Source organism: Platalea leucorodia (assembly GCF_965183815.1).
Source record: "Platalea leucorodia genome assembly, chromosome: 8".
Classification (NCBI taxonomy): Eukaryota; Metazoa; Chordata; class Aves; order Pelecaniformes; family Threskiornithidae; genus Platalea; species Platalea leucorodia.
This window is the reverse complement of record NC_138830.1, coordinates 29,595,090-29,621,087: the sequence shown is the minus strand read 5'-3', so window position 1 is coordinate 29,621,087 and position 25,998 is coordinate 29,595,090. Positions and strand designations below refer to the sequence as shown.

Sequence of the window (25,998 nt, the reverse complement as noted above, 5' to 3'; positions counted from 1 at the left end):
GCTTTTTCCCCTGCAGCTGGCGTATAGATATATATTAAAAAAACCCACAACAGGTGACGTGACCTGAAAACAGCACCGCTGTACCGGGCTCTCCTGGGCCAAGCGAGCGATGGACTACATCTCCCGCGGCCGCCCGGGAGATGTAGTCCCGCCCGGGAGATGCACTTCCTGCGCGGGCGCGGTGCCCGCCGGGAGTTGTAGTCTTGTGGGCGGCGCCACGCCCCCGCCCGCCCTCGCGGGTTGTGGCCACGCGCGGCGGTTCCGCTTCCCCCTCCGGCTCCTGCCGCCGCCGCCTCGGTGGGTCCCGCCGCCGCCATTGCAGAGGCGCCGTGTGGCCGCCGCGCCCCGCTCAGCCCCTCCGTCCCCCGTAGGCGGCCAAGCGCCGCCTCGGCCCGGTGAGTCCGCTCCCACCTGCCGGCCGCGCCTTCCGTCCTTTGTGGAGCCCGCCGGGCCTGCGGCGGGCGAGCTCGGGGCGGCGGCTCGCCTCACGGCGCTTCCGGCAACGCGGGCCCGCTGCCCCTCGGCGCCGGGCACCTCGGCCGGGCCGAGGGCGCCTCGCCTGGTCCGGCTTCAGGAGGGCGGCGGAGCGGGACCGGAGCTCGGCCCCGGCTTCCTGCGGGCCTCGGTGGGCCCCGCCTCGGCCCCCCGCCCCCGGGAGCCCTCCGCTGGGGGGACATCGCCGCCCTGGGGGTCTCTCAACGCTCGGGAAATTGGTTAAAACCTCATTAATCTCGGGGGGGACGCATCGGTGTGGATATTACTGTTAGAACTCCTTACGGAAAAAAAAATATCTTTAAATACAGCAAGGGAACGCGGAGCCATCCCCGTCCCGTGCAGCGAGCGCCGGCGATGCAGGTGTTGCGGCCGGCCGTGCAATGCATGGGTTGTCTTTGCAGCCGCTGTGACACCTGGGTTGCCATTAGCCCACCTCTTTCCGTGCTCTTTGTGCAACCTGCTTGTTTTTTCTCCTGTTTTCTTCTGTGTTTTTTCTCCTCCCTGTCTTTTCTGCTTTATTTTTTTTACTGTGTTTTATATTTACTCTGTCAAAGCCATGCAGGATGGCTTAGTTGCTTAACGGTAAGCTGGTCAGGGAGAATAAAGTTGGTTTTAGCCAGGTACGTGCGAGCAACTGCCCAAAGGTTTGTTTGGGAGCAGAGAGTTCATCAGCTGGCTTTCAAGGAGCAATGTTGCACTTTGCCTGTAGCCAAAATAAACGAGTTCATGTGCTGCCTTACGGTGAGTGAAGACAGTCCAGATATTGCAGCATTTTAATAATCGTTATTTTGGAGGTCTTGCAATAATAGCAATGTTAGGTGTAATTCAAACATAGCATATTGTGGGTTTTTTTCTATTCTTATTTCTGTCTTTCTCTGTTTTTGTCTTTTGTCTTTTTTTTGGTGTTTTTATACTTGAAAAAGTGGGCTCACTCTTGTGAAAGTCTAGGTTCTCCTTTGCAGCATGGGCTGTCCTCACAATGTGGGCCCTGGAGGAGTACGTCCCTAAAAACGAGGACTAGCTACTTTGTGATTCAGTGTCTTCATTTAGGAGACAGGGTAATTTAACTCACAGAGATACTGTGGAGGCAGGTTAAGAAATATCCGTGTGTAACCAAATGAGCTGCTCCAGTTTTATGTTACCAGAGAACTGATGAATTAGTCATTTCATTATTACAGAATAATAGACTGAAATAGAAGCAACGTAGAAAGGTAAAAATGCAAAGCCTTTGTGTTTATGAGTTCTTGAGTAGAATCTTTAAGATAATAGGAGCACTTAAAAAAAAAAAAAGTCACTGAGTAACATTTTAGAGGAAGGAAAAGCCTTACTCTAAAGTTCACTGGTTAGATATTTCAGTTCTTGAGGACAGAACAAAAATGCTTGAGAAAGTAACTCAGATCTTCTGTGTTGTCTAATTTGTATGTGGAATTTGACTCGGCTTTGTGCAGACATAGTTGTTAAAACAAAAATGTTGGGTTATTAAATGAGGAATAATGCCTCTGTCTATATCTTGCACTTTCTAACATGGTGCAACATGTTGCGGTGCATCCGAGGCGTGAGCTCTCTGAGCTGCTGTGTGGCAGCCTGTCAGACGCTGGGGTGAAATTCGTACCGAGTTACAACTTGGACGTGTGGCCAACTGGGGGAGTTTCCTTACGGAGGCACCTGCTTGTGTTCCCTCTCCGGGATGGGTGCTGGAGTGGATGGGTGAATGCTTTGACCATGTATGGCAGGTCTAATCTAGTGCTTATTTTAAAATGTATCCTTTTAAAAACTCACCCGTGCTTGTGTTGCGTAAGTTAGCCTTTTGGTTGTGTTTAAAAGAGAAAATTATTCAAGCATATTTGGTTTCTAAAACTTTAGAATAAGTGTTAAGGGTATTGATGCTGCAGATTTTGTTCTTGTGATGGAATGAAAAGCTGTAGGAATCCGAATCTAGGTCTATGTGTTTTATTAATAAGAGATACTTCTGCTTTAGAGTTCTTGCATCAGTCTTGGGTTTGGTTGTTTTTGGTGGGTTTTTTGGTTTTGTTTTGTTTTGTTTTTTTTTTTTTTCCTTTTAACTTTTATCTGTTTTCTGCGTTAGGAGGTTTCTGAGGCACTGAGAGCTTCCCTGTGAGTTTTGTGCCAGTATGTTCTTGTTTCTTACAACACACACATTTATTGACATGTCTGTGCAGCAGCCACAACAAAGAAAAAGCTATTTGCTCTGAAAACAACCCCTAGCTACAGAGATGCTGTTCTAGATGGCCAGGCCCAGTGATAACACCAGCAGAGATGCAAGTCCTGGGGTCAGAAACTGGGACGCAGGCAGAAAGCTTTTAAAGTGGGTTGACTCAGTGAGGCATCCGGGAGAAGGTAGCGGAGGCAGGGTGATGGGGAGAGCAAGGGGAAGGAGAGGTCTTCAGCAGCCAGGCACCATGTATTAGCATGCATCCTAATGAATTGTGTTTGTGCTGGCAGTTGGGAAAAGGCAGCCGTGTTGCCAATAGAAGGGGGTTATGGAGCTTTCCCTTCTTTTTCTAGAAACGTAGTTGCTGCGATCGGTTCTGCTCTGTTCTTGTCAAAGCAGAGGGGCTCTCTTGGACTAGGAGAGAGATTCAGAAAGGCTGCAGCAAGCTCAATTTTTAGTTTTCCAAGGAGGCACCTCCTTCCTAAATCTAAATCAAATTTGACTGTCTAGCCGGAAACTTTGAGAGAGCATTGTAATTTTACAATGTTGCCTTGGAGAAGGTTTCTGTACCTGCTGTGGTAGTAACAGTAACTGAACGTACCTTTTCAGTTAAGTTTAACACTGCAAACGCTGAGGTTACCACTTCCCCTGTGAAGCGCGGCACTGATGAGGAGAACTAATCACTCCAAGCACTTGGGTGCCAGGCTGAGCTACCAGATTGACTCTCAGAAATGATACAGTCCTCTTAATGCAGTGCTTGGCTGGTGCTGCAGTGATTCTGCCCCTCGGCAAGCTCAGTTTGACCAGGAGAGCACGATGGAGGAGACCGCATCTCCTGCGAGCTTTCAGTACGTTAGACAAAAATCAGTGTTTTCTCCAGCCTTCTGGCATAGCGAGGCCGTAGGGCAAGGGGTGCATGTGCGTGTGTGAGCAAGAGGGGAAGCTCTGGGCTTTGATGTGGTGTGAGGGCAGCCGTGCTTGTGCAGGGGGATGGTAGGCAGTAGGTGGGGAATAGGAAAGAAGTCCAGGGTACTCACCTTGTGGCAAAGGGCAAGAAACCCTTGGGCAAGGCACTGGTTTTGAAGGCAGGATGATGTGGCCAATGTCTTTTAGCAAGGAAGAACTGCAGGGTTTCCTGAAGGCCTAAGGATTCTTATTGTGCTTTGCTGTTTGGGATTAGGGTGTCTTGAGGTTGCTATGTTGTAAGATTTTTAGAAAGCTCTTATTTGCATTTAAATGCAGGTGGTAAGAGGTAGGGGATATTTTCAGGTAAGAATGTGAGATCCCCTAGTGACCTACTTAACTGGGGCCCAGATTGCCAGGTGTAGATTGAGCTCACCATTTATATTCAAGCCTTACTTCACTGCTCAAGGCTTATGAGATCTGAGAGTGTGATTTCTCATAAAGTTGTTGTACCTTACTTTAATTGGAAAATACGCAACTTAGTGCTTGTATTTTGACTGATGTAGCGGACAGTGTCTGTCACCGAGAGCTGGAAACACTGGGTTTGGTCCCAATTCTGTATCTGACTTGCAAGTTTTTTAAGTCGATCGTTCTTTCTGTTTTCTCAGCTTCTTTCTATTTGCCCAGCTGGGAATGGGGATTAATCAGGCTTTGAAAATGTCTCATCAGGAAGAGATGTAAATGTTAGGAACATGCCTTAAAATTGACAGGAGTTTCGTTTTTGCTGTTTAGATAAATTTTGAGTGATTGGACGCCCTATCTGTGAATTCACAAAAGCAATTCCTTATGCTTTTGAAAGGCTGAGGCTATGGTATATTGAAATGCTTCAGAAATTGGTGAAGCTTCTTTTTTTTCTTCAGGCAAGACAAGTGGATTTTGAAAATCTCAAATTGATGTATCTAACATTTGTCCATAACTTTCAAAATGCTTTTGATGATGCTGGTGCTTAGTGTTGATTTAATGAACACACCTTACTAGGGAAATATAATATTTTTAAGATTCCTGGAAAGAACTGGGTGCTTTGTATAATAGGTCGTCATCTCCCAAAAGATCTAAGCCCAGCACTGGTGCTGATGTAGCTCTGGCAATGACAAGTTTGCCCAAAGTTGTATGCTTAAACAGCATGAGTTTGTTGCTGAAATACTGGATGTTGTCGCGGCAGATATGTGGTTACTTGTTGCCAACAACTGTACTATGTTTGAATCTTTGGTTAGGGCTGTTCTCTTTGCCAATTCGGAAAAATTGTTTCCTATCTTTAAAGGAGTTATTTTGACGAGATAGGTTTAATTCTTTCTAATTCTGTAGTTTTATTTCGAAGAAAAGCAGCTGTAGGAAGGAACGAACGAACATGTTAGGGCAATGGTGAGTGTGATTTAAAAGTGGTGTATCGTGTTAAGAAAGGGATTTAACGTAATGTGAACCAGAATGAGGGCAGCTGGCAGGTGTATTAAGGGATGGAAATACACTAAAAAGCCTTTCCCATTCAACAACTTCTTTTTTTTCCCCTAGGTTTTCTGCTTCCTGCTTGGGTGCTGGATGTTTGACTTGGTGTGTATCCACAGCAGTTTGTAACTGTCAGCATACGTAGGCTTTCCCGTAGCTTCTTTAATGAGTGAAATTAGAATTTTGCCCAATAACATGGGGTTTACTTTGGCAACAAATGTAGTAGTTTCTACTTTAAGTTGTATTTGTTCTTCCTTTACAATCATTCTAGAACTGCTTTAACTAACAGAGGTATCTCTTCGACAAGAGAGAGAAAAGGCTGTTTCTGGAAGATGATTTTTAAAATCACCTTTGAATGTTTAAGCCCTTTCCTCTTGAAAAGGTCTCCGATAAAGTGAGAACGTGGAGGAATGAAAATGAAAATATCTTTCCCCCAAGCCTGTCTACTGCAAAAACCCACCCTCTTTTAAAGGGCTCTTCTGGGGATTTGGGCTTCACTTATCTGGAGGTCAGACAGAAGCTGGCTGGGCAATTTCTTGCAGAAATAGCTCATTGGAAGGGGCTGAATGGAATGTATGCTTCAGCTTGTGTATTATCTGCTTTAGGGTGTAAAAAAAAATTAATAAGTTTTGTTAATGTTTTAAAGTGAGCAACTTTTAAGATTCCAAAACATTACTTAAAAGGTAAAAGGAGAAGAAACTTTCAACTTTTTCTTCTGTTTTAAACCATTTGACCAATCAGGAATTCATAGGACAAGAAATTAAAACATTTTTGACCTTTTTGCCAGGATTCAGGATATCAGAATTGAGGAAAAACAATTTCTGGCCCAATTCCAGGTGCTGCTGAAAAGAGCCTCTTTGGAATTTAGGAGGTCACAGAAAGGATCTCACTCTCCTGCTACGGGCAGGTCACATCAGTCTGACAGCAGCAAACACTTGCTGAAGGTGCTGGAGGAGAAAGGACCGAAGGGTGAGAACAGTCATCCGTACAGAGTCCCAACTACATGTCCGTAAGCTCTTTTTGGCCGATTCACACGGAAACGTTGCTCTAAGTGTGCACGCTAAGGCAGCTTTCCCACTGCTGTGTTGGTGTGCTGTGAGTGCTCAGAGAGATGCTTTCTCGTTCAACAGCGGCTACTTGGTAGCATAAAAAGATGAGATTTTAGTTTTGTAGCTCATGTAGTTTGGGAATACAGAAAGTAGCAATGGGGTTAGTGGTCATCTCGGGCAGCTTCAAAACATTTGGGTCTTAGTTGAATCTTATTCTGAACCTGGCTGACTTCCTGCATGATCTCGGGTGGCTGTTACTGTGTTTGCCTGCTTTGGGCCAACAGATTGATTGCGGTTGATGAAATACTTGATGTTTTATATTAGTGTTAAATAAGCTGACTGCTTGAGATTTTTACCAGGACATTAAGTCCACTTGCTGTGACTAGTTTAGACCAGGAATATAGAACTGTAAGGGTGCTGCTTGATTTTACACCTAGATAAATATGCAAACCAGCTGTTTGGCTTGGAGGGGGAAAGGAGAGGATCTTGCTCTCCCCGGCCCCAAAACAGTTGTTTCTACTCACTCCGACAAGCTAGCACTGTGGCATCCCTGAGTCTGTGGTGATCTGTGTCAGGGAAGTAAATTGATGGAAAAGAAATCACTGAAGTTAAACTTGGCTTGAAAATTTTGCTCTGTGATCTGATGCTAATGGCCCAGTTTGTAATAGCTGGAGAGTTGGGTGTCTGGCTTTCTTGCTCTTTCTGCCTTTTTCATGTGTGTTTCTGAGCTTTTGGGAATGTTACCTCAGAGCAAACACAAAATGAACAAATGGGTGTTTATTACTTTGAATGAGGCCTTTTTTTTTTTTTTTCCAATGTACAAAATGCTAGCTGTCACTATTACAAAAATGAATTATGTGAAAAGTTTGATTTTCAGAGTTGGGACATTATCACCAAGTGCGAAATACTTAGTAGAATCTTTTCTGCTTGTTTCCTTGCTTTTTCCACTCAAGGGTGCAAGTGAAGTCCAGGATTTTCAATGATATTTAGCAACAAGAACAGTTAATTTTAATCTGGTGCTAACACGCTAAGGCTCTTTGATACTAATGTCCAAGCTTATGAAGTAATTCTTTGAGGTAAAGAGGACCTTGACTGCCACAGTCAGGAAATTCGTGCAAGTACCTCCTCCTGATTTTTTTGTTTCTGGCATGTTGCAAAGTACAGGGCAGAGCATTGGGATGAGGACTACTTCGCAGTAGCCAATGTATGTGTTGGCAGTGCTGGTGACTTGTTGCTTTTGTGAATGCTACTTTTTCTTTCCAGCCCTTCTAGACCTATTTGCAGGGACTTTATTTATGTGGTATAGTACTGTTTTGGTTTTTGGTTTGGTGTTTTTTTTTTTTTTTTTTTAGAGGGGATCAGTGTTGAGATTTTTAGATGTAGATTATTTTTCCAGGTAGCTGTTGGAAATAGAAAATAAAAATTCAGAACAGTTCAGTACAGCTGGTTTAGATGCTTTCTTCACAAGCAGGGCTGTGTGTTTTAGTGTGTGGTTGTGATGTCTTTTATTTTCTTATTTATTAATAAGTATTCCACTGTAAAATATTTTACTTCTGAGAGGCATAATTTTCATTCTCCTTCGCTTGTTGCGTGTACGCTGGAAAGTTTTACAGTCTCTTTGCAGCGCAAGCAAATGTACTCATGCGTGGTAAAACTGGATTGAGTATTACTCATGGAAGATGTTAAGACACCTGGTAAACCTATATGATAGCACATCCACAGCAATATTACTAGAGTTTGGAGCATCTAATGTAATAAAGTTTTAGTGTCTTAAAAAATAAATTAGAAAGATGGGCTGGGGAATAAACTAAAAGAATGAAGGATAAGTGAAAATACCAAGATGAAATTATTTTTAATTTGCTTTAATTCATGGTAGTGATGATTTTGTTACTCCAGCAAAACAAAATTTGTATTAACACTAACAGGATTTAAATTATTTTTTTCCATTCCCTCATTGCTGCTAAGAGATACTTGTCAGATACACGGCTGGCACTGACTTTTATCTTGTAACACTTTAAGCATGACTTTTTCGGGATCCTTCTTGCCCTGGTACTGAAAATCTTTGGAAGTCAGTCATTGGCAGTACTTTTCTACCAGGTCTTATTTGGCTGAGTGACTGGTGATGGTTGTACTTTACTTCCTTAGCTCTTCCAAAGCCCATGGGCCAAAGTGAGATGTCAGCTTTCTAAATTTAAAACTGCATCTCAACTGGAGAAATCTCTTTGTTTCAAGGATCTTGGTCAAGACTGAAAATAGATGTACCTTGTGTTCCATGTCACTCTGATTAACAAAAGTGATCATGCTTCCTACGCTGCTGAAACAGCTTTCTCTTCCTAACCCTTAACAGTTTTGTCATTTTGTCAAATAACTTGTCAGTAATCCTCAACATTTGGGGTCTTAATTGTCCCTTTCTCTTGTTTATGTTTTTAATTTCTTAAATGAGGTATGGGTATCGTCAGTGCTTTCTGGCTTCACACATACTGCCTATGTGCTCATACATACCTCGTCAACAGTGGATGATGGGCCCTTTTCCAGTGAGCAGTGTGGAGATAGACTGGTGGCAAGTGGCTGCTCAAACTGATATTTTGTGGGCTCTCTTTGTTGCCAAGTTTAATAGAGATCTTTGCCTCTATTTTACTGTATTAAAATGGCTTACTGAAATTTGCTTCCTGTTTTCTTAACAGAATTGAAAAGACCTGAGAAAATTTTCCCTTAGATGACAAGCTCTTGGAAAGTTGACCACTTCTAAAGGTATTATATTAGGGTTAACTTTTTCCATGGTTACAATAGATTTCATGAGAGGAGATTTTTTTGTATTAAAAAAAAGTGTGTTTGAATTTTCATAATCACAGAATTTCTAAGTCTTCCATGCTCATTTGTTGCAACAAAAATGTTTTATGCCCTCGTTCCTCTGTTCAGACTCACTCGTAGCAGCTAACGATATTGTAAATTAAAAAGAGGAAGACTTGGAAGGCATAAAATTGTTGTGCTGGGTCAGGCTGTTGATGTGTCTCGCCCAAGGTACTGCAGTGTCTTCTTGATGGATATCAGCTTCAGTGTAAGGATTTTCTTAAATGGCTTTTTGGGGCTGGGATGTGGCCCAGGACTTGCTTCAGCTGCTGTCTGCAGTACCCTGGTTTTGCAGTACCTCCAGATGAAGGAGTAGACAATCAGAGTGATGCCTCCCTGGTATATCCTTCATCTTCCTGCAATTTAGGCCTCAGCTTGTGCTGAAGATGCTATAATGCAAGTCTTCAGCTCTTGTGTTGATGGGACAGCATAAGTAATGTCTGTGTTCTGTTTTTTCATAGATTATTATCATGCATCCTTTGCAATGTAATTAGAGCCCCTCAGATAAGTGCGGTATTTCTTATGTCTATTAGAGTAAGTAGCTTTAATTTTTTTGTTGGGGTGGTATGCATGTATGTGAGGACCTCGTGGATGACAGCCTCCATTTCATGGATGAGTTTTTGTGTTTTGTAGATGGTAGACATTAGTCTTTGAGATCTGTTTTATATGAGTTCAGTCTCATCCTCACAGACATCTTCAGCTGCTTTATAATTGCACAACTGTTATTGGAGGCAAGATAATAAGGTAGAACTAGGTTTGAGAACTGTGTCCTATTCGTATGTAAGTGCCTGAGCCTCACAAAAGTGCATTTTTTTGAAGCTTTACTCTTGCTCTGTAATGTTTCACTGAAATCTTGTCATTCTGCCCATAAGAATTTCACTCATTCTTTATTGAACAGGTACATAGTTATAATATGTGGAGCTGGAAGGGCTACTTAAGTTTAAACTTCTCCAAGTGCGGCAGTACTGCAGCATCCTTGACTAGACAGCCCAGGCCTTACAGCTTAGCTGTGATAGCCGAAATACTAATAGTATAAAACACCCCAAGGAAACACTTTGAATTATAAGTTAAATAGGATCACATTTACAGTTGCTTAACGTTTTGTATAAATCGTTAAGCAACCTGATAGATGCCCAAAGACAAGCTGTCACCAGCGATAGAGACCTTTCACGCAGTTTGCTCCCTTATATATGCTTCAGTGTTAAACTCCTGTCATAATTTGTACAATGACATAAGTAGGCTTTTAAAGTCTTTTGCAGCTTTCTAAGTTCAATATTATGTTTTGTCAACTGTTTAAATATTATTTTAACTTGACAGCTTCCTTTGGAAGCTCTTCTGCTTCATAGGGTGCTAGTTATCCTGTGTTGTAATTTTCACAGTCCTTTTGTCTATTCAGTTGGTAACTATGTTCTTCAATTTTTATTTTTATTTTTTAAAAAGTATTTTGTTCTTGAGTTGTAAAATCAATTTTTGTGGTCCTGGTGCTGCAGCATCCTATATAAACAGTTGTAGATGGCTAGAGATAATTTGTGTCTAGTTCTCCATCAGTAAAGCAGGGATATAGTAACTTCCATAAAGTGTGCTAACATAAAATGGTAGGATGTATTACATCACTTTGAAAATTTGATAAATTTGTTTGCCCACTCACAATTGGTGTTTAAACCATTGTACATTTATTTACATAATATATGTTTAGGATATCTTTATCATACATTTGATTTGTGAACTGTAAGAAGCATATGTAGTAGTAATAATACACAGAAGTTGTTCTTTTAATCTTTTTCTCCCCCCGCCCAGCTTACTGACTCCTATAGTTGTCTTGTAGGCTTGGCAAAAATTAGTTTCCACATCAGCATACGAGGAATAAAGATGTGTTGTTTTTGAATTATGATGCAATTTTAAGCTTTTTTGGCTGATTTTTTTAATATATTTTGATTTGTAGCTTGTGTACCAGTTCTAGTTGGTTTGGATTTGTTTCTTCAGCATTTTAGGTAAAAATCTACTTATAAGTGAGAAGAGTGGGAGAAACAGTTTTAGTAGGAATGACTTAAAAAAGAAAAAAATAGAAAATTAGTTTAAAAACTCATTCTGGCAGCCAGTTTTTTGAATGCAAATTGTTCTTTCCAGCTCCCAGATGAGTTCTTCGGCTCCCTGAAAGACATACAAGAATGTTTGTCCAAATTTCAGGGAATTGCTGCATTAAACTGTACATTAATATGTTGCTTGTATGTGTGCAGGTAATTTTAAAGTAGAAAACCTACAACAGCATGCAAGGCAAACCAGGGCAGTATCATAAAAAGAGTACTGGAGTGTGAACAGGGGTGAATGATTTACAGAGCCAATTTGCCTTGCTCACTTTTCCCCATGTTGTTCTAGGTATTACAGTTCGCTGTTTTTCTATTGATGAACACAGGTCTTCATGTGGAAAATTTTATGTGCATAGAGATCTTAGAAATTAATGTTGACTTGAGCTGCAGTTTGTGCTTTTTGTACTGTTTATTGCCGTTTGAAATAATGGGGAAAGGATTGCCTACAATGTTGTGCAATGACTGCAGAATTTGGTTGTATGCCCCATATAAATACCTTTACCTCTCCTAATAGAGTAAAATATGCCAGGAAAAAATAGGCTAATCACTTGTCTCTGTATAAAATTTGTAAAACTTTAAACTTCAGCAGTGTGATGAAGTTCTCTCTGAATGGGACAATCTTGAAACACTTGTACAAACTAGCTGTGGGCAGAAGTAGTGTTAGTGAGGTTTTGTCGCTGAGCTCTGGCGAGTATTTTACTAAGATCTGATGCTATTCTACAGTCCTGAGCTGCTGTTGGTAGAGAAATATTGGGGTGACCCTTCCTGAGTGTGTTGCTTTCTCATTGATTTGGGTTTTCTTTTGTTTTAATAAATTGACAGCCTCGCTTCCAAACCCATAGGACACCCTGCTTCCCTGTGAAGATCTATGGCTGGCTATTGCTAACTGTTTGCAGGGAAACTAGTTTGCTGTTGTGTCCTGTTCTCAGTTTTCCTCCAAGTAGCTGCAGCAGTAAACAGTGCTTTGTACTTTTCCTGTTACCAAAAGCAGTCTAGCTGTGGTGGCGGGATTATCAGTGTTACTGATGTGGGCAGGACCCTGGGTAGGGGTGAGAGGAAAAAAAACGTTAGTGGCAGCAGTGCTATCTGCAGCCTTGGACACGACTGCACTGATCTATATTTGTAGGTTATTCTGGCAACAGTGAAGTCTGGAAGCTGTGTGTGTTTCTAAGAGGGCTTAAGGCTTGCACAATTTGTGCATACTAGCCAAGAACAGCTTTCCCAGCTAGCGGCAAGTGAACTTGCCTGGTGCAGAAGTGGGATGCTGAAGGGAACTCTCCTCATGTAGGAATGTGAGTGTTGGAAGAAGTCATTGTACTGGTCTGTCATGGCACAAATGGAATATAGTTCTCCCAGGAGAAAAGATGTCTAGTTTTCTGTATGGTGCTGCTAGAATATGCATAGGAAATCAGTTATGTCTACCCAAGCCATCTGTTTGTTTTTTGTTGTTGTTTTTTTTTGTTGTTGTTGTTGTTGTTTGGGTCTTTTTTTTAAAAGACCTGTTGCCATGCTCAAGTGCTTTTTGTATTTACAGATCCTGCATTTGATTTCTTGTAGACTTTGCTCTTTCTGGCTGAATTTATGTTCAGTGTGGGTATGAAGAAGTAAGCGTCTTGAGCTTGGGTCTGTTCACGTAGGGGTTTTGGCAAACTGGTGAACTGTTCCAAGTGGTTGTGATCATCCAGGGGGCAGGGCTATACTGGTGTTCACTGGTGTGCACTGTGGCTGGGAAAACCGACTCATCGTGGCATTTTGTGCCAGGCTGGCACTGTTTTACAGTGCTGCAAGAAGAGTCGAGGGTTTGGCCCCCAGGGCTGTTGAGCTGAGCTTAAGTTCCCGCTATCTGCTAGCAGTAACTGCAGTTGAAGCAAGCCTTGGCCAGCCACTAGAGAAAAAGAGCTCTATCCTGAGTGTATATGAAAAAGATTTTCTGGAGGGAGCAATTTCTCTCTTCTTTTCCCTTATTATTTCTTTTTTACATAGCTGACATTTGACAGCTTTACCAGTGTGATGAGGGAGTGACAGATCCCTTAATCTTGGATTCTTTCTTTTTGCCATCCTGGTACACACTGTGTATTTCCTCTTCTCTTTCCAGTTAGACCTGGACCTCTAATTTGGATGGGTAAGCCACGGCCTTGTCTTGCTGTTGCCCAATAATATTTCCAGAGGTTAAAAAAAGCCTTTGTTTTCTATTAGAGCTACTAGTGATCTCTCTGCACAACACCAGTAGCCTGACATTTTTAGAGCTATATCATTGCTCTATTGAGTGGTGATTGTCTAGGTTAAACAGCTGTGAATGCTGTTAGAAATATAAAAGTGCACAGAGCTGTGTAGGTGCCTCGTGCAGGGTACCCTTTATTCAAATAACTTTTGCTCTGGAATGTGTGATCCCTCCCTGCCTGTAAATGCCAGGTTTAATTAAGAGAAAATCTCAATGATGAGATGCAGACTTAATTTTCTTTTTTCTTGTAAACTTTCCCTACTTGCCCTTTTCCCCATTCTCCTTTGATCTTTAGAAAACCTCAGCTCATGAAAAATAAAGGCTGAAAAGTGTCTTCTAGTTAGTGAAATATGAGTAAGCACAAACACCTTGAATCGTGGATTTGCATGTGATGTGCATGCTGCAGGCTGTCTTGTCTGTCTTCAGTTGACTCAGGTTTTTAAGTAGGTAGAGCAGGGGTAAGTAATTTCCTTGTTGAGGGCTGAATAGGCTTTTTCAAACACCTTTGAGTACATGTTATCATTATGCAGCGTTGCACAATGGTTCGTTGAAGGAAAACTGTGGCTGTGGGCTGTATAAAATGAAGTGTGGCCTGAATTCAGCTGGTAGGCGGTAACTACCCAGCCCTGCAGCAGAGGGTGGAAATCAGTCCCTCTTGATTTAATTCTTCCTCCATCGTGCTCTGCGGACCTGCAAGGGCTGCGCCTTGGAGCAAGGTGGGAATGGGCATCTGCGGCTGTCAGCTCAGCCATCTGGCTCGTTTCTGTGCGCTGCTGTCGTCGGCTGGCAATAATGACGTCGTAGCCTTGCTGAGTGAGTTTTCTTGCCAAACTTAGGGGAAATGGGAAATAAAGGCAGTTGGGAAGTGACTTCTGAGGCTCATCTGGTCCCATCACCTGTGGTGTTTGAGCTGTTTCAGAGTTAATAAAGCAGAGAAGAGGTTTCTAGCTCACTTGTGGTAAAATATGCCATCACAGTTCAATAGTGCCGAATTTATTTTATGAAGCAGAAATGACAATTCAGGTGGGAGTTGATTGCTATGCATGGTTTAAAGGGAGAAAGTGGAGATGTATCTCAAGACTTGCAGGTGGCTGCAGTAGGTGGTGAAGTCAAGTATCATTAATTTGCTTAAATTTTCTATGTACTAATGGGCTTTTACCAGGACTGTTGCACATCTTGTCTCTAATCTGTGCCTCTTCTGATTTTTCCCCGTTGATGTCTTTTTCAATCACAAAACATAGCTGACAATTAAGAAATTATATACCCTCCCCAATTCAAAAAGTCAAAAACTGAACATTTGGGAGAAAAATTTGTCCTTACCAAGGTTTCTGCTATCGCTGTATCATTTCTTTTGCTATACATACAGACTTTGTGAACATGATCTGCCAGTTTGGAAGGCTGCCAGAATCTTAGAAGTGTAATCTTTTTCACTTATTTTTATCAATGATCATGTGAAAGTTGTACTTTATTGTGCCTGCACAGAGGGGTCAGGATGACTTAGCCACAAGCACTGCATGGTGAAGAAGTACTAGCTGAATTACGCTTGTTTGTGTGTCAGCTGTCTGGAGGATGAGAAGGTGATGTCTACCACTGGTTGCTTCTTAGAAGACTGGGATCAGTTTTTATTTCTAAAATGACATTTTTGCCGACTGGTTGCTCGTTTTCAGTGCAAGACTTTGCACATTTGCTAAGTGCCTTAAGGAGTAAATAGCTGAATTGCTTTAGGTTGTAATGTACTTTGGCAATGGGTTTGAAGGATGTTTTTCTTTAGGAAGCCTTAGTAACCCTTTCAAATACCCCATGAATAGGATATTTGTCTTCTGTAACTTGGTTCACAGAAAGCACATCTCATTACAGTTTTGGGGACACCATCCCTTCTTCTGAACAAAAGATAGTTTCCTTTCTGCTTTCTTTATTTCTTCTGTTTGACCATGCTTTTTTCCTTTTTCCACCCAACTCTCTTCTTCACTTGGCAATTAAACGGCAGTTACTTTTCTCTGCTATGTTTTCCCTTCTGTTTGTGTGACTCAGCAAAAATCATAAGGAAATTGTGGGGTCAGAAAAAGACAAAATGGAAAGAATTTAGCTGGGTACGTTATATGTATCATCCAGTCTCATTTTGCAAAAGACTGACGTTCTCCTATACTGTCGTTAGAGTGGGAGTATTATGCGTGGCCTCTGTCACATGTAGCAATAAAGGGAAGATAGCGAGAAAGGACCTGTTTATAAACTTCATGGTTGTAGCCTTGCTGGTTGAAGGAGGCAAATGGTGCTCATGGCTGTTAATTTTCCAAGAAAGACACTGGCGATTTATTGTCTCCATTAGTGGGTTGGCCTTGCCGAGCTGTCAGTTTGGTTAACATGTGTCCTTGCATAAATCTTAATGAAAAATTTATGTTTGACAGGCTCAGATGGTTTTTATTTCTGTTTTTTAGCTGTTTTCTCAACTGCATCATTTGAAAGGGGCATCTTGCTTGTTTATGCTTGTAAATTAGGGAGATCTGTGCTTGTTTGGAGTATCTTAGGTTATCTAGTTTCCTAAATAAATATAACTGTTAGCTTTTGCAGGTATGTGCTTTGGCATTGACCAAATACTTTTATCTGAGACCCCCTAAAGCCGGAAACAGATGTTTCAGCAAATCCCATTGAGATTGGTGCCTGCCTTTTTAGAGGTGGGAAGGCTCTGAGAGCTGCGTGTTGTACTAGAGCATCTGCATGTGTTTTTAATAACTGTAGGTGGAACAGATTATCCTGCTGGCTCTTACTGGCCATTATCAAGGTTACTTTTGTTCTTGCTTTTGCACAAGTCCTCTTTTGGCAGGCAGAAGATCTGAGACTGCGTTTGCCAAGTCTGCGAGAAAGTAATTCTTTGTCTGCCATTGCTGGTTTTTTTGCACAACTTTTCTGAGTTGAAATGAAGAGATAAGTATTTTCAGCCTCTGAAGGTAGTCTCATACTGTTCCAGAAAACTCCTTTTTGGATCTGATTAAATAAATCTCATGGATCCAAATGCTTCAAGTTGGAAAGCAAAACATCCAAAAAGATTTGTTTTGCTTTTCATGGAGAAGACAGTCTGAGATTTGCTGGTTCTGTGAATTTTTCTGCAGCAGTGAAATAATTTCAAATAGATGAGCTGCTGAACTAACATGCTGTTAGAGATGGGGCAGGAAGTGAGCTGTGGCTAGGTAGCACCATCTGAATAAAAACTTGTCAGAAAGCTGCTTTCAGCTAATCCCTGGGAGGAAGTGAGCTATAATCAGTACTAAGTGAGCTAATCACAGGAAATCTATTGCTCAACAGGAGCCTTTAAAAAAAAAAAAAAAAAAAAAAAGGGGGCGGGGAGGGGGAGAGAAAGGGGGAAAGAAAAATGCCCATGCTGACATTTCATTCTGCTTTTTGTACTCCAAAATCTGTTTGGTCCAAGAAAATGGAATATCTGATGAAATAAGCAGCCCTCTGATCTCCACTTAAAAACTGCACAACATGTATATCTGTTTGCCCTCTTTTCCAGAATAATGAAGCATTAAGTCTCATCTCCTCCAGTAAGGTGTTTTTTCAGGTATTAAAAGGTGGTGGTGTGGGGAGGCTGAGCATAAGCTAGCTACCAAAACCACTGGAGGCTTGGGGTCAATGTACTGGGAATGAGTCGCCAGACATTTTCAACAAGGACTTTTATAATATAAACCAAGAGTGGGACATGCCTATCTTAAATCAGTCTTGTTACACCACTCTTTTCTTGGAGCATCACATGCTAGCTCTTTTATTGTATTATTTTTAATTACTCTGCACTTTTTTTCACTTGACATCTTCTGTCTTGGAGATTTGTTTGTAAGACATCTATTTTGCTATTTTCCTCTGCTCTGGACCTGGCCGTCCCGGATGCCGTTCTTTGTGTGTGACAAATGTTGCCAGTAGCACCCTATAAGGCTCTACAGGAAGACAGCAAATGACAGCCACGGCCGTGCAGATTGCTGTAAGGATAACTTTCTTTTCTCAACCCTTGTGCCCTCTGCTAGAGCAGGGACAGGGAAACACACTTACCATCAGGGCTTTTTTCACTTTTGATCTGTTCTCTTTTCTTCTTCCATTCCTTCTGTCAGACAACAAATAGCTCTGCTGTGTTGCTTTCAAGCACCATGCCTGCTGTTTGTGTCCATGGCCCAAATGTTCTGCAGTTCTCCTTGCAGCAGTTCAGGTGGTGTCCCAATAATGTCCTGCAGCTGTAGTGGCACATCAAGGATTATGATTTCAAAAGCAAAGTGGTTATGTTTCTTAATGCATTGTTAGCTTGAAATATGTTACTTCTGCTTTTTGGTCAGCCCTGCAAAATGGACTTAAACTTGATGTTTGTGTTGCTCCTTCTGTGTTACATTGCCAATAATAAATGAGTTGAGTAATTTTTACCTGCAATAAACAACTGAATTCAGTTTGCAGCTCTGTGAGTCTCCTGTCAGGGTATGTACATACAGAGGATTTGATTTATTTCACTGGTTTAGTTCAGGCTCCTTGGCAGTCTGTTGCTTAAGTGGCAGTGTAAAGTCAGGATATTGTGTGCCAGGAGTAGGACTTTATGTGCATGTTATCAAACAGCTCTGAGCTTGATGTGTGGTGTTGTTTTTTTTCCCAAGCAGTAGTTAAGTTTACTTTTGCATCAAATCCCAGGCAGTGCAATAAAGATGCAGCCTAGACTCCTCAAATACATTAATTTGAACACCTTAAGAAGACAAATTCAACTCATTATGATACGAGAACTTTATACACCAGCTGTTTCGTTTGACACATGGCACCATCTTCCTACCCCTGCTCTGGGCCTTGCAGTACTACGCTGTAAGACTGATGTGTATGCATTGCATAATGCATATTTAAAACTTAATCTGCTCAAGTCCAAGTGCTCCAGGAAAAACGTGACTGTGCACTACAGCAGACAGGAAAATTCTTGTCTTCAATTTCATTTTATTTCCCTTCAGTCATTCTGCAAACAAATTTGAGAGGAAAAATGTTTGCCCTTTTTAGAAGTCAGAGGAGCTAAATAGCAGCCCTGTGGCAGAGAGGGGCCTCCGTGGTGGAGCCTGCTGCCGAACAAGCACACCGCTTCAGCTGGGATGGGAGCGCGTGTCAGCCATGATACTGGTCACGAGGGAGGCCGAGGGAGCCGGGACCGGCACAAGAGCTGTACGTAGGAAGTTCTTCAGGAAGCAGCCCCGCTTTATGCTCACACAAGGGGGAATTGAGCGGGACACACACACGCACACACAACAAAAAAACCCGAGTCAAAGCCAGAGCATTCAGACTAATGTGCTGCAGCAGTGTGTGTTCATCAGCTTTCTGAAAACGCTGCTGAATTCTCACTTTACTGTCCAGCTTTTACTCACTGTCAGTGTTATGTTTCTGGGTGTTTTCCCACCAGTGGCAGCAACAGAACTGCTGTCTCTCTTCTGTGACCTGGGTATGCTGTAGGTTATCGGGCCCTTTTCTTCCCCAAAAGGAAGAAAGCTAGTGAGCAGCAGAACTGACTCCTGGAACATCGTTGTAAAAATGAAACTCTGAACGCACGTGCAAATTGGTCACTGCAGGTCTCTTCAGGGGCTGGGAGGAAGAGGGTGGGTTAAGCTACACAAGGAGCTTCCCTGTGCTTTTCTTGCCTCAGCCTTACTGGGCAAAGGTGGGAAGGAAAGAGTTGCACTTCTGAGGAACCTGGCTTCAGGTCTCCCACTGTTGGTGGTGAGTGATTTAGGACAGCACAGACCCCTGGCTGGCCGCTTGCTGCTGGCTCTGCAGCAGAGGAGGAGCACATTTGCTCTTCTGCTGCTGCAGTTCACGTTACCATGGTGTTTAAGGCTGCTGAGGATGAAAAGAGTACTGCCATTTTTGCTGCCCCAGTGCAGGGCAAGAAACCTTTGTCAAAAGGAGGGGACAGCTCTTGGGAGTAGTGTCATATGCTGGAGATAAAAGGACTGAGAATCGGAGCCTTATGGTCACCAGTGCTGGTACCTGTGAGTATGTTTTGTGGAGTAAACAGCAGAACTGTTTGGAGAAAAGCTTTTAGCTCTTTTTGTGTCCTTTTTTTTTTTTTTTTTTGTTTTTTTTTTTTTTTTTGTGAGCTTAGTGGGTTGCAGCACTGTCCTGTGGTGGGAATGAATCTGTCTGAAGTCTGTAGTTACGTATTGTTTGCAGCTTCACAGCTTGTCTCTGTGGTTCATTCCATTGCTTTCTCGTTCTTGTAATTAAATGTAGTGCAACTAGTGATTGTGGGGGAGTTGCCAATGTGCTTGAATACATTATTATTAGTGGTATTATCTTCACTGGCAAAGATGAAAGTGAATCCCTTTCCCCTGATTACGTCCTCTTCCATATATTCCTTTGCTGCTTCTGTCATCTTTCTTCCAGATTTAGCATACTTTTATGAGGTTGCTCAAACTTAGGTTAACCATTTTAGTAAATGCCTTTCAACCAACCTAAAAAAACCCCCACCATTAATTGTGTTGTCTAATTCCATCAGAGAAATATGAACTTGACATCCCCTTTGCCAGTATACAGATTCCTGGCAGGCACTGGAAAAAAAAAAAAGAAAATTCCCCTGGTCCTTGCAATTCCCTGCACAAGCCATGATTCAGCAAGGCAGCCACGTGGGTGATGGTGCAAGAGTGATTACGCCTAGCTGCTGTGAAATGAACAGGCTCCTTTTCCTCTTTAGGGGAGTGAGAGAGCAGAAAAGGAGCTTCAGGGTGTATTTGCAGTTTGCACTCCTCTCCCCGCCCCCCCCCTTTTTTTTTTTTTTTTTAAATCCCTCCTCTAGTCATTGCCCATAATGCCAAACCTCCACAGCAATTTCAAAAGTACTTCCTGACGCTGTGGAAACTTTCCCTGCATAATGAAGACAGGGTAAGGATAAAGAAGAGGGGAACTGCTCTTCTGCGCTCAGCTGTCAGAAAGAGACTAGCTGTTTGGATTTGAACCTTAACAAAATGATTGATTTTTAACTTCCAGTGATGACTGAAGGATCAGACTTCTGTTTCCTGAAGTGATCTGTTGTGACTGGAGCTGTTGTAATTTCTTTAAGCTGTGAATTCAAAGCTGCTGTGCATTGGAATGGTCCTTTGTGCACAATAGTTTTGCATCTAGCTGTTCATTTTAACAATGGTCTTTGAAACAGCTGCCCAGAAATTATACTACTTTGTGTTATTAAATAAATCATATCTCTTAAATTTTTCCTAAAAGCTGAGGTTTTACTAAACCATATATTTAATGAGCTTGAAGGGTTTTGTTTAATTGTCCCTCAGGTGGGAAGCCCATGCCTGAGCTCTTTCTGCCAGTCCAGTCTGCTCTGCCAGCCCTGTAGCTTGTCTTCCTCCTGCAGAGCTCCTCAGCTCTACTTTGAGCAAGGTCAAGGATATTTCTGAATACTTTGAACATGAAACACTGATCAGAACTGCAGCTCTGAGGGTTCTGCACAGACACTGTTATACCATTTTCTTGAAGCACCTTATTTTCTTGTGGAATAGATGAGTGTTGGATTTCCATGTACTTGCTTCCAACTTGTTGCTTAACATTTTCTTCTCTTGAGCACGCAAGGTGCTACGGAATAATTTGTTTCAGATCAAGAAGCTGTAATACTGAGTATGCGATGATCTGACTTGCACTGCTTGTGTCACTGGAAATTGAGAATTTTTGCTATAGTGAGAAATGTATTTAAAAATATGTAAACAAAAGTGCAGTAAATGTTTTTTTTAAATTTGCAACCTGAATACCATGTTATAGCATTGTTAATTCAGTGACTGAGGTCTCCAAGGGAGCTTGCAGGGAATTAGTATGGGCTTGGAGGGCCACGTCTGTTCTTGTCCAGTTTCAGATACAGGTTGGTTGTTTATCCTCACATCCTGCTCTTGCTAATATCAGGCAGCTCAAAGAACTGCACAGATGGAGGAAGTCATAGGGTTTATTTTAAGCTTAAAAGGCTACTCGTGATGTTGCTTTCTTCACATAGTATATAATTTTGGGGTTAAAGTTATGCGATATGCTTCTTTACCTATTATGATTTATTTAGCCATCTGATTGTATTTCTTTGTTCAAAAGGAGTGCTTTCTTTAAATGTCTATTCTCATTTGGATAGCTAAGGACCTGTTATGGTCCTTATATCCTGCTCTTTTTTGAGATTTGATTAGCATAAGGGAAATGGATTATGGTCCCCTGTACTGCCATCACTCCGAGCCCAACTTCAGTAGGACTCTTGAATACTCTATATCTGATTTAGTGGTTCAGACCAGAAATTTGTACATCTGAAATTGGTGGCATGCACTTTGTGCAAACAATATGTATTGTTAGGGAAGTGTTTGGAATTAAAATCCCTGTGGATAGGCTGCTCAGACTGATGTGCTGTTAGATTGCAGGGTTCTTAATTTTTTCCCCATATTGCAGTGTAGGTACTGGAAAATATAGAAGATCCTGCAGATAACTTGCAACATCTGAAAGAGCAATCAGTAAGTGAATTTGGAAGACTGTTGGAGGATGGGAATTGCAGTCTGATTCACAACTGCATCACTGCAGACACGTTCAAGTGTTGCAGTATTTATCACTCCATCATCAGGCAAAGGGCTCGAAGGCGGGTTTGTCTAGGTTGGTGTTGCACAGGTTTGACCACTGTTCCCTGTCAGTCTTTAAGTAGATGGGGCAACAAGCACATGTCCAGTTTTTATTTGCAGAATAATATTTCCAGAACTTTTCTTTGTGCTGCTTGTGCCTCTGAAGGTATTTGCACAGAAACTATATGCTTTCATGGGCATTTGTGGTAATAATTCATTTTAATCTCTCTTGAGCTTCATGACATAAACCAGTATGCTCTTGTGCTGCATGAATTCAGGCTGCTAGCCTGCTTTGTTTTTCTTCATTGGGATCTGGCAGTATTCACTCAGTGCAACAATAGGGAATAGCAGTCCACCTGTTTTTAGTTCTTCTGCTAAGACCATGTTGTGCAAGATGCACGTGTTGGACAGAGGTGTTGTATAGCACAATATTTATACTTTGGAAATAAGGTGTGATAATTTAGAGTGGATTTCACTGTCTTATCCTGACTCTTTTGAATGGCACTGATAATAATTGCTCCAGTGGTGTGGCTGGGACTGAGTTGTGCTTTGGGGTTATGATGGGCAGCAGAGAGACACCGGTAGGCCATTAATTTCCCAAACTGTCATGAGAGGAGGAGGAGGTCAACACAGAAGGGATGTGTTAACTCCTCTTCCAAAGGGGTAGCTCATCATTTGAGCGTATGGAGGAATGGGGGGCATATTTGTTATTCAGCTGTCATCAAGAGGTAATTTCTGTAATTCTTTCTTTGTGCTATTTACTCCGTAGTGGAGAGGCTGCCTGTTTCTTGGTGCTCAGAGAAAAATCTCCAGGCTATTACGGGGTGGGAGGAAAGGCCAGTGCAGATTTTCTTGAATGTGGAATGTGTCATGTAGACACTTTGTTGTGTTGTATTTTTAGCTTTAGCAGCTATTTGTTCATCATCTCTTTCATTCTTTTTTGTTAAGGACTTGAAGAGGATTGTGGTGATAGTATATACTAATTTTACAAGTGGAGAAAGCGTGGCACAAAGTGGAAAAGTAATGCAAGTCCTCATTCAGAAGTGGAATGCATCCAGTGGATCTTAGTCCCCGTGCTCTTTAATGTAGGCTGTATAATTCTGGTAGAGATATTCTTAATGCTACTTAATGTGGACAGTGTGTTGAATTATGACTTCTAAACATAAGTTATTCTTTTCTCCCCAAGATCTTGTCTGATGAATGACAAGAAAGAAAACATCTAAAGCTTTTAAAGGTGTTTGATTCTAGAGCATGAAGCTCTTTGGCCTAGAGCTACCCCTAAAAGATGTTATACTTATGCCCTTACGTGTACTATGCCTTTCATGTACGCAACCTTTGTGTGAACAGATAGTGAACCAGATCTGGGAATTGGTCCACATTATAACTGACTGTTCTTTTTGACTGAGTTAGTTTCATCACTGGAAAAGTTTGTCACTCCATCCCACAAATGCTGCTGCTGGCACAAATGAACGGGTGGCCCAGAAGTGGGAGGAGGAAGGGATTCACTCCCTTTGGCGGAGACCTCAGTGTCTGCCAGTGCAGTGCCTGCTGAGTTCCTCAGAGTTTAATTCATACCTTCCTTCCCCGTTGGCCAACAGAAGAAATGCTACATTTATGTCTTTTATGCTCTCTTCCTATGTTAAAACACATACTTCTATTTCAGTGCTTTCACTAGCTATTGAGAACCATGTCTGACAACGGAGAACTGGAAGACAAGCCGCCAGCTCCTCCTGTCCGGATGAGCAGTACTATCTTCAGTTCAGGGGGCAAAGACCAGTTGTCTGCCAACCACAGCTTGAAACCCCTGCCCTCTGTACCAGAAGAGAGAAAACCTAGGAATAAAATCATCTCCATATTCTCTAGCACTGAAAAAGGTAAGATGCCTCTATTTTCCAAGGTTACTCCTTGTATTCCTTTACTCTTCTTATAAGTTTTGGTAGCGCTTTAGACATTTGAGTCCAGCCTGTCCAAGTGTAGGGGATTGAAGGAAGTGTTGAAAGTTGGGTATGTGTGTTCAGTGAGCTGAGATGTTCTTTCTGTTTGCGCTGGGGTGTTTGAAGATGAAATGCTAAATAAGAAAAATTAAATAGCTCACTGAGGAAAACCACCACCTATTGCTTCTCATGTTTGCTGGCCAGTTTAAAGTAATGCATTTCCAAACAATCCTAATAAATGTTTGTGATTCCTGGGTATCATATTACTTATCATTTTGCTACGCTAAATGCAGATTTCTAGTTTAAACTGAGCATCCAGCTGTTTTGGAAGTAACTTTGTGTTGATGACCACTTATGTGGTACCTTGAGGAGACAAAAAGGTAATAAAGAAATAGTGGGAGGGTGCAGTGTGCATGAAGGAGAATTGGAAAAATGAAGTCCTTCTGTCTGTGTAACTGCACTGTTAGGGTTAATTGCTAGTGGGGGAAAAATCTGGTTTGCTGTAAACAAGGATTATTTCTGAGAAAAAATTGCTGTAATGAAACTAGGCTGTATTTGTGCTTTGTTTCTGTCCTCTTTTCTGTATGATGAATGACTGTACAGCACTGGAGCCCTGATCCTGGTTCTCCAGGATGTCTGTATCCATGCACAACAAAATAGTGCACAGGTAGAAATATCGTCTAACGTATGGTATGGTAAAACTACACAAGGATTTATAAGCCTGACCTGAAACTGCTATGCATTTTATTAATCTCTACCAGTTAGCGTTTTTGTGATTAATATTAAGGTGCACAAGGGGAAGATCCTGCTGCTCTTAATGTCTTCTCGTTCTGCTCTTGGCTTCTTGCGCCTCGTTGCTGATGTGCTGGGCAGGACTGGTTCAGTCATGCCGACACAGGTTTGACTGTTTCAAGAGACTTTGCTCCTCTGGTTATTTATTTGCTTGGCTAAGTATTTTCCCCAGGGCTGGTTTTTACTCTGTCTCAGCTGTGCGAGCAGTCCCTTTGCAGCCATGCCTCACCCTGGAGACAAACGCTAGAGGCAGACTTCCCTGTATTCGGAAGATCTGGCTTTCCATGATCTGGCAGAGTTTCTGCTCTGAATGGTGGGTGTGTTTTCCTTTTCAGAGGATGGAAAGATTTGGCCAGTGTAGCTTTTGGAAGCAGAATAGTTATTTCACAAGGTCACTTATTGTGAAATAACTGTCCATGGCTGGATTACAGCAATAGCAGTGGTGGTCTTTTTTTTCTGGCATGGGTAAGAGCCTTAAAGAGGTAAGGAGAACGTGAGAAGCTACTACAGGTTGGTGGCAGCACCCCAAGAGAGAGACTCGAGGCCTCTGAGGTTGGTGAAGGTGGTGAATTTGGGTGCTGTCACCTAGATGTAGTGCCATGTCTCTGGAGCAGATTCTAGCTTAGCCCTTCAATACTGCAGAAACTGGTGTTTTACCATTACATGGTTGGTCATGGGAGGAAATGCCTAGAAATTGTCATGGCAAGTGCTGCAAGAAAATCTGGTGGAAGGATCAAATCTGTCCATCTTCAGACTGGGAGAATGGTTTAGGAGCTGGGATGGCACTTGTCATTATGCTGTTCCATTGATCATTCATCAGAGCATTTGTGGTTTACAGACAGGGATATAATGAAGTAGAATGTAAACCCCACATGAAGGAAGATTTTTCCTTGCTTTGAGTTAGTAATACTGTGTAAGACTTGCTTGTGTTGTGAAGCAAGTTATGAATGCGAGTGCAGCGCAGCTGGAGAGCTTTGTGACATTTTATAGAGCCTTTACTTCTCCTTGGACGTTTCCTGTTTCCATCTTGATGGTGGGTTTGTTCGTTGCTGAAATGGCTGGGGAGGTGGTCGAAGACTTGTCTAAAGTTGTATTGGCTCATCTGGAGTTGCTTTGGAGTCCCATTACTTAAGCTTATTCAGACCACTCTGTAAATACTGATGTGTACCAAATTTATGGTAATTAATCTGCATACTTGTTTAGCATATGTCTGTATCCCTACTGATATTTAGTGATGCAAACTAAAAATGGAAGAAATAATTTCTGCTGAGAAAATATGTTTTGGAGAAAATGGTGTCAGTTTATCTTTTCTAGATGTTAAAAAGTATTTAAAGTAATGTCCTTCTGAAAAAAAGCAGAAGGTTTTACTGCATGGCAAGATAATGCGGTTAGGAAAAATGGTAATTGAATTA

The 25,998-nt window shown here is 42.0% G+C and overlaps 1 protein-coding gene across 8 annotated transcripts in view; it reads left to right on the top strand.

The window, feature by feature from the left end:
• The window catches only part of PAK2 (p21 (RAC1) activated kinase 2), a 42,910-nt gene that overhangs the window by 151 nt on the left and 16,761 nt on the right, over positions 1 to 25,998 (top strand). For 2 of the 8 annotated variants that reach the window (XM_082320196.1, XM_082320203.1), the window contains exons 1-5: positions 233 to 395; positions 5,141 to 5,179; positions 5,911 to 6,043; positions 8,808 to 8,874; positions 23,524 to 23,734. In XM_082320196.1, the coding sequence (XP_082176322.1) occupies positions 23,548 to 23,734 (187 nt within the window). In that variant the 5' untranslated portion in view covers positions 233 to 395; positions 5,141 to 5,179; positions 5,911 to 6,043; positions 8,808 to 8,874; positions 23,524 to 23,547. Of the gene's footprint in view, positions 1 to 232; positions 396 to 5,140; positions 5,180 to 5,910; positions 6,044 to 8,807; positions 8,875 to 22,871; positions 22,946 to 23,523; positions 23,735 to 25,998 lie in introns of those variants that run through there. The other 6 variants (XM_082320199.1, XM_082320197.1, XM_082320198.1 and 3 more) reach the window with 6 other exon arrangements.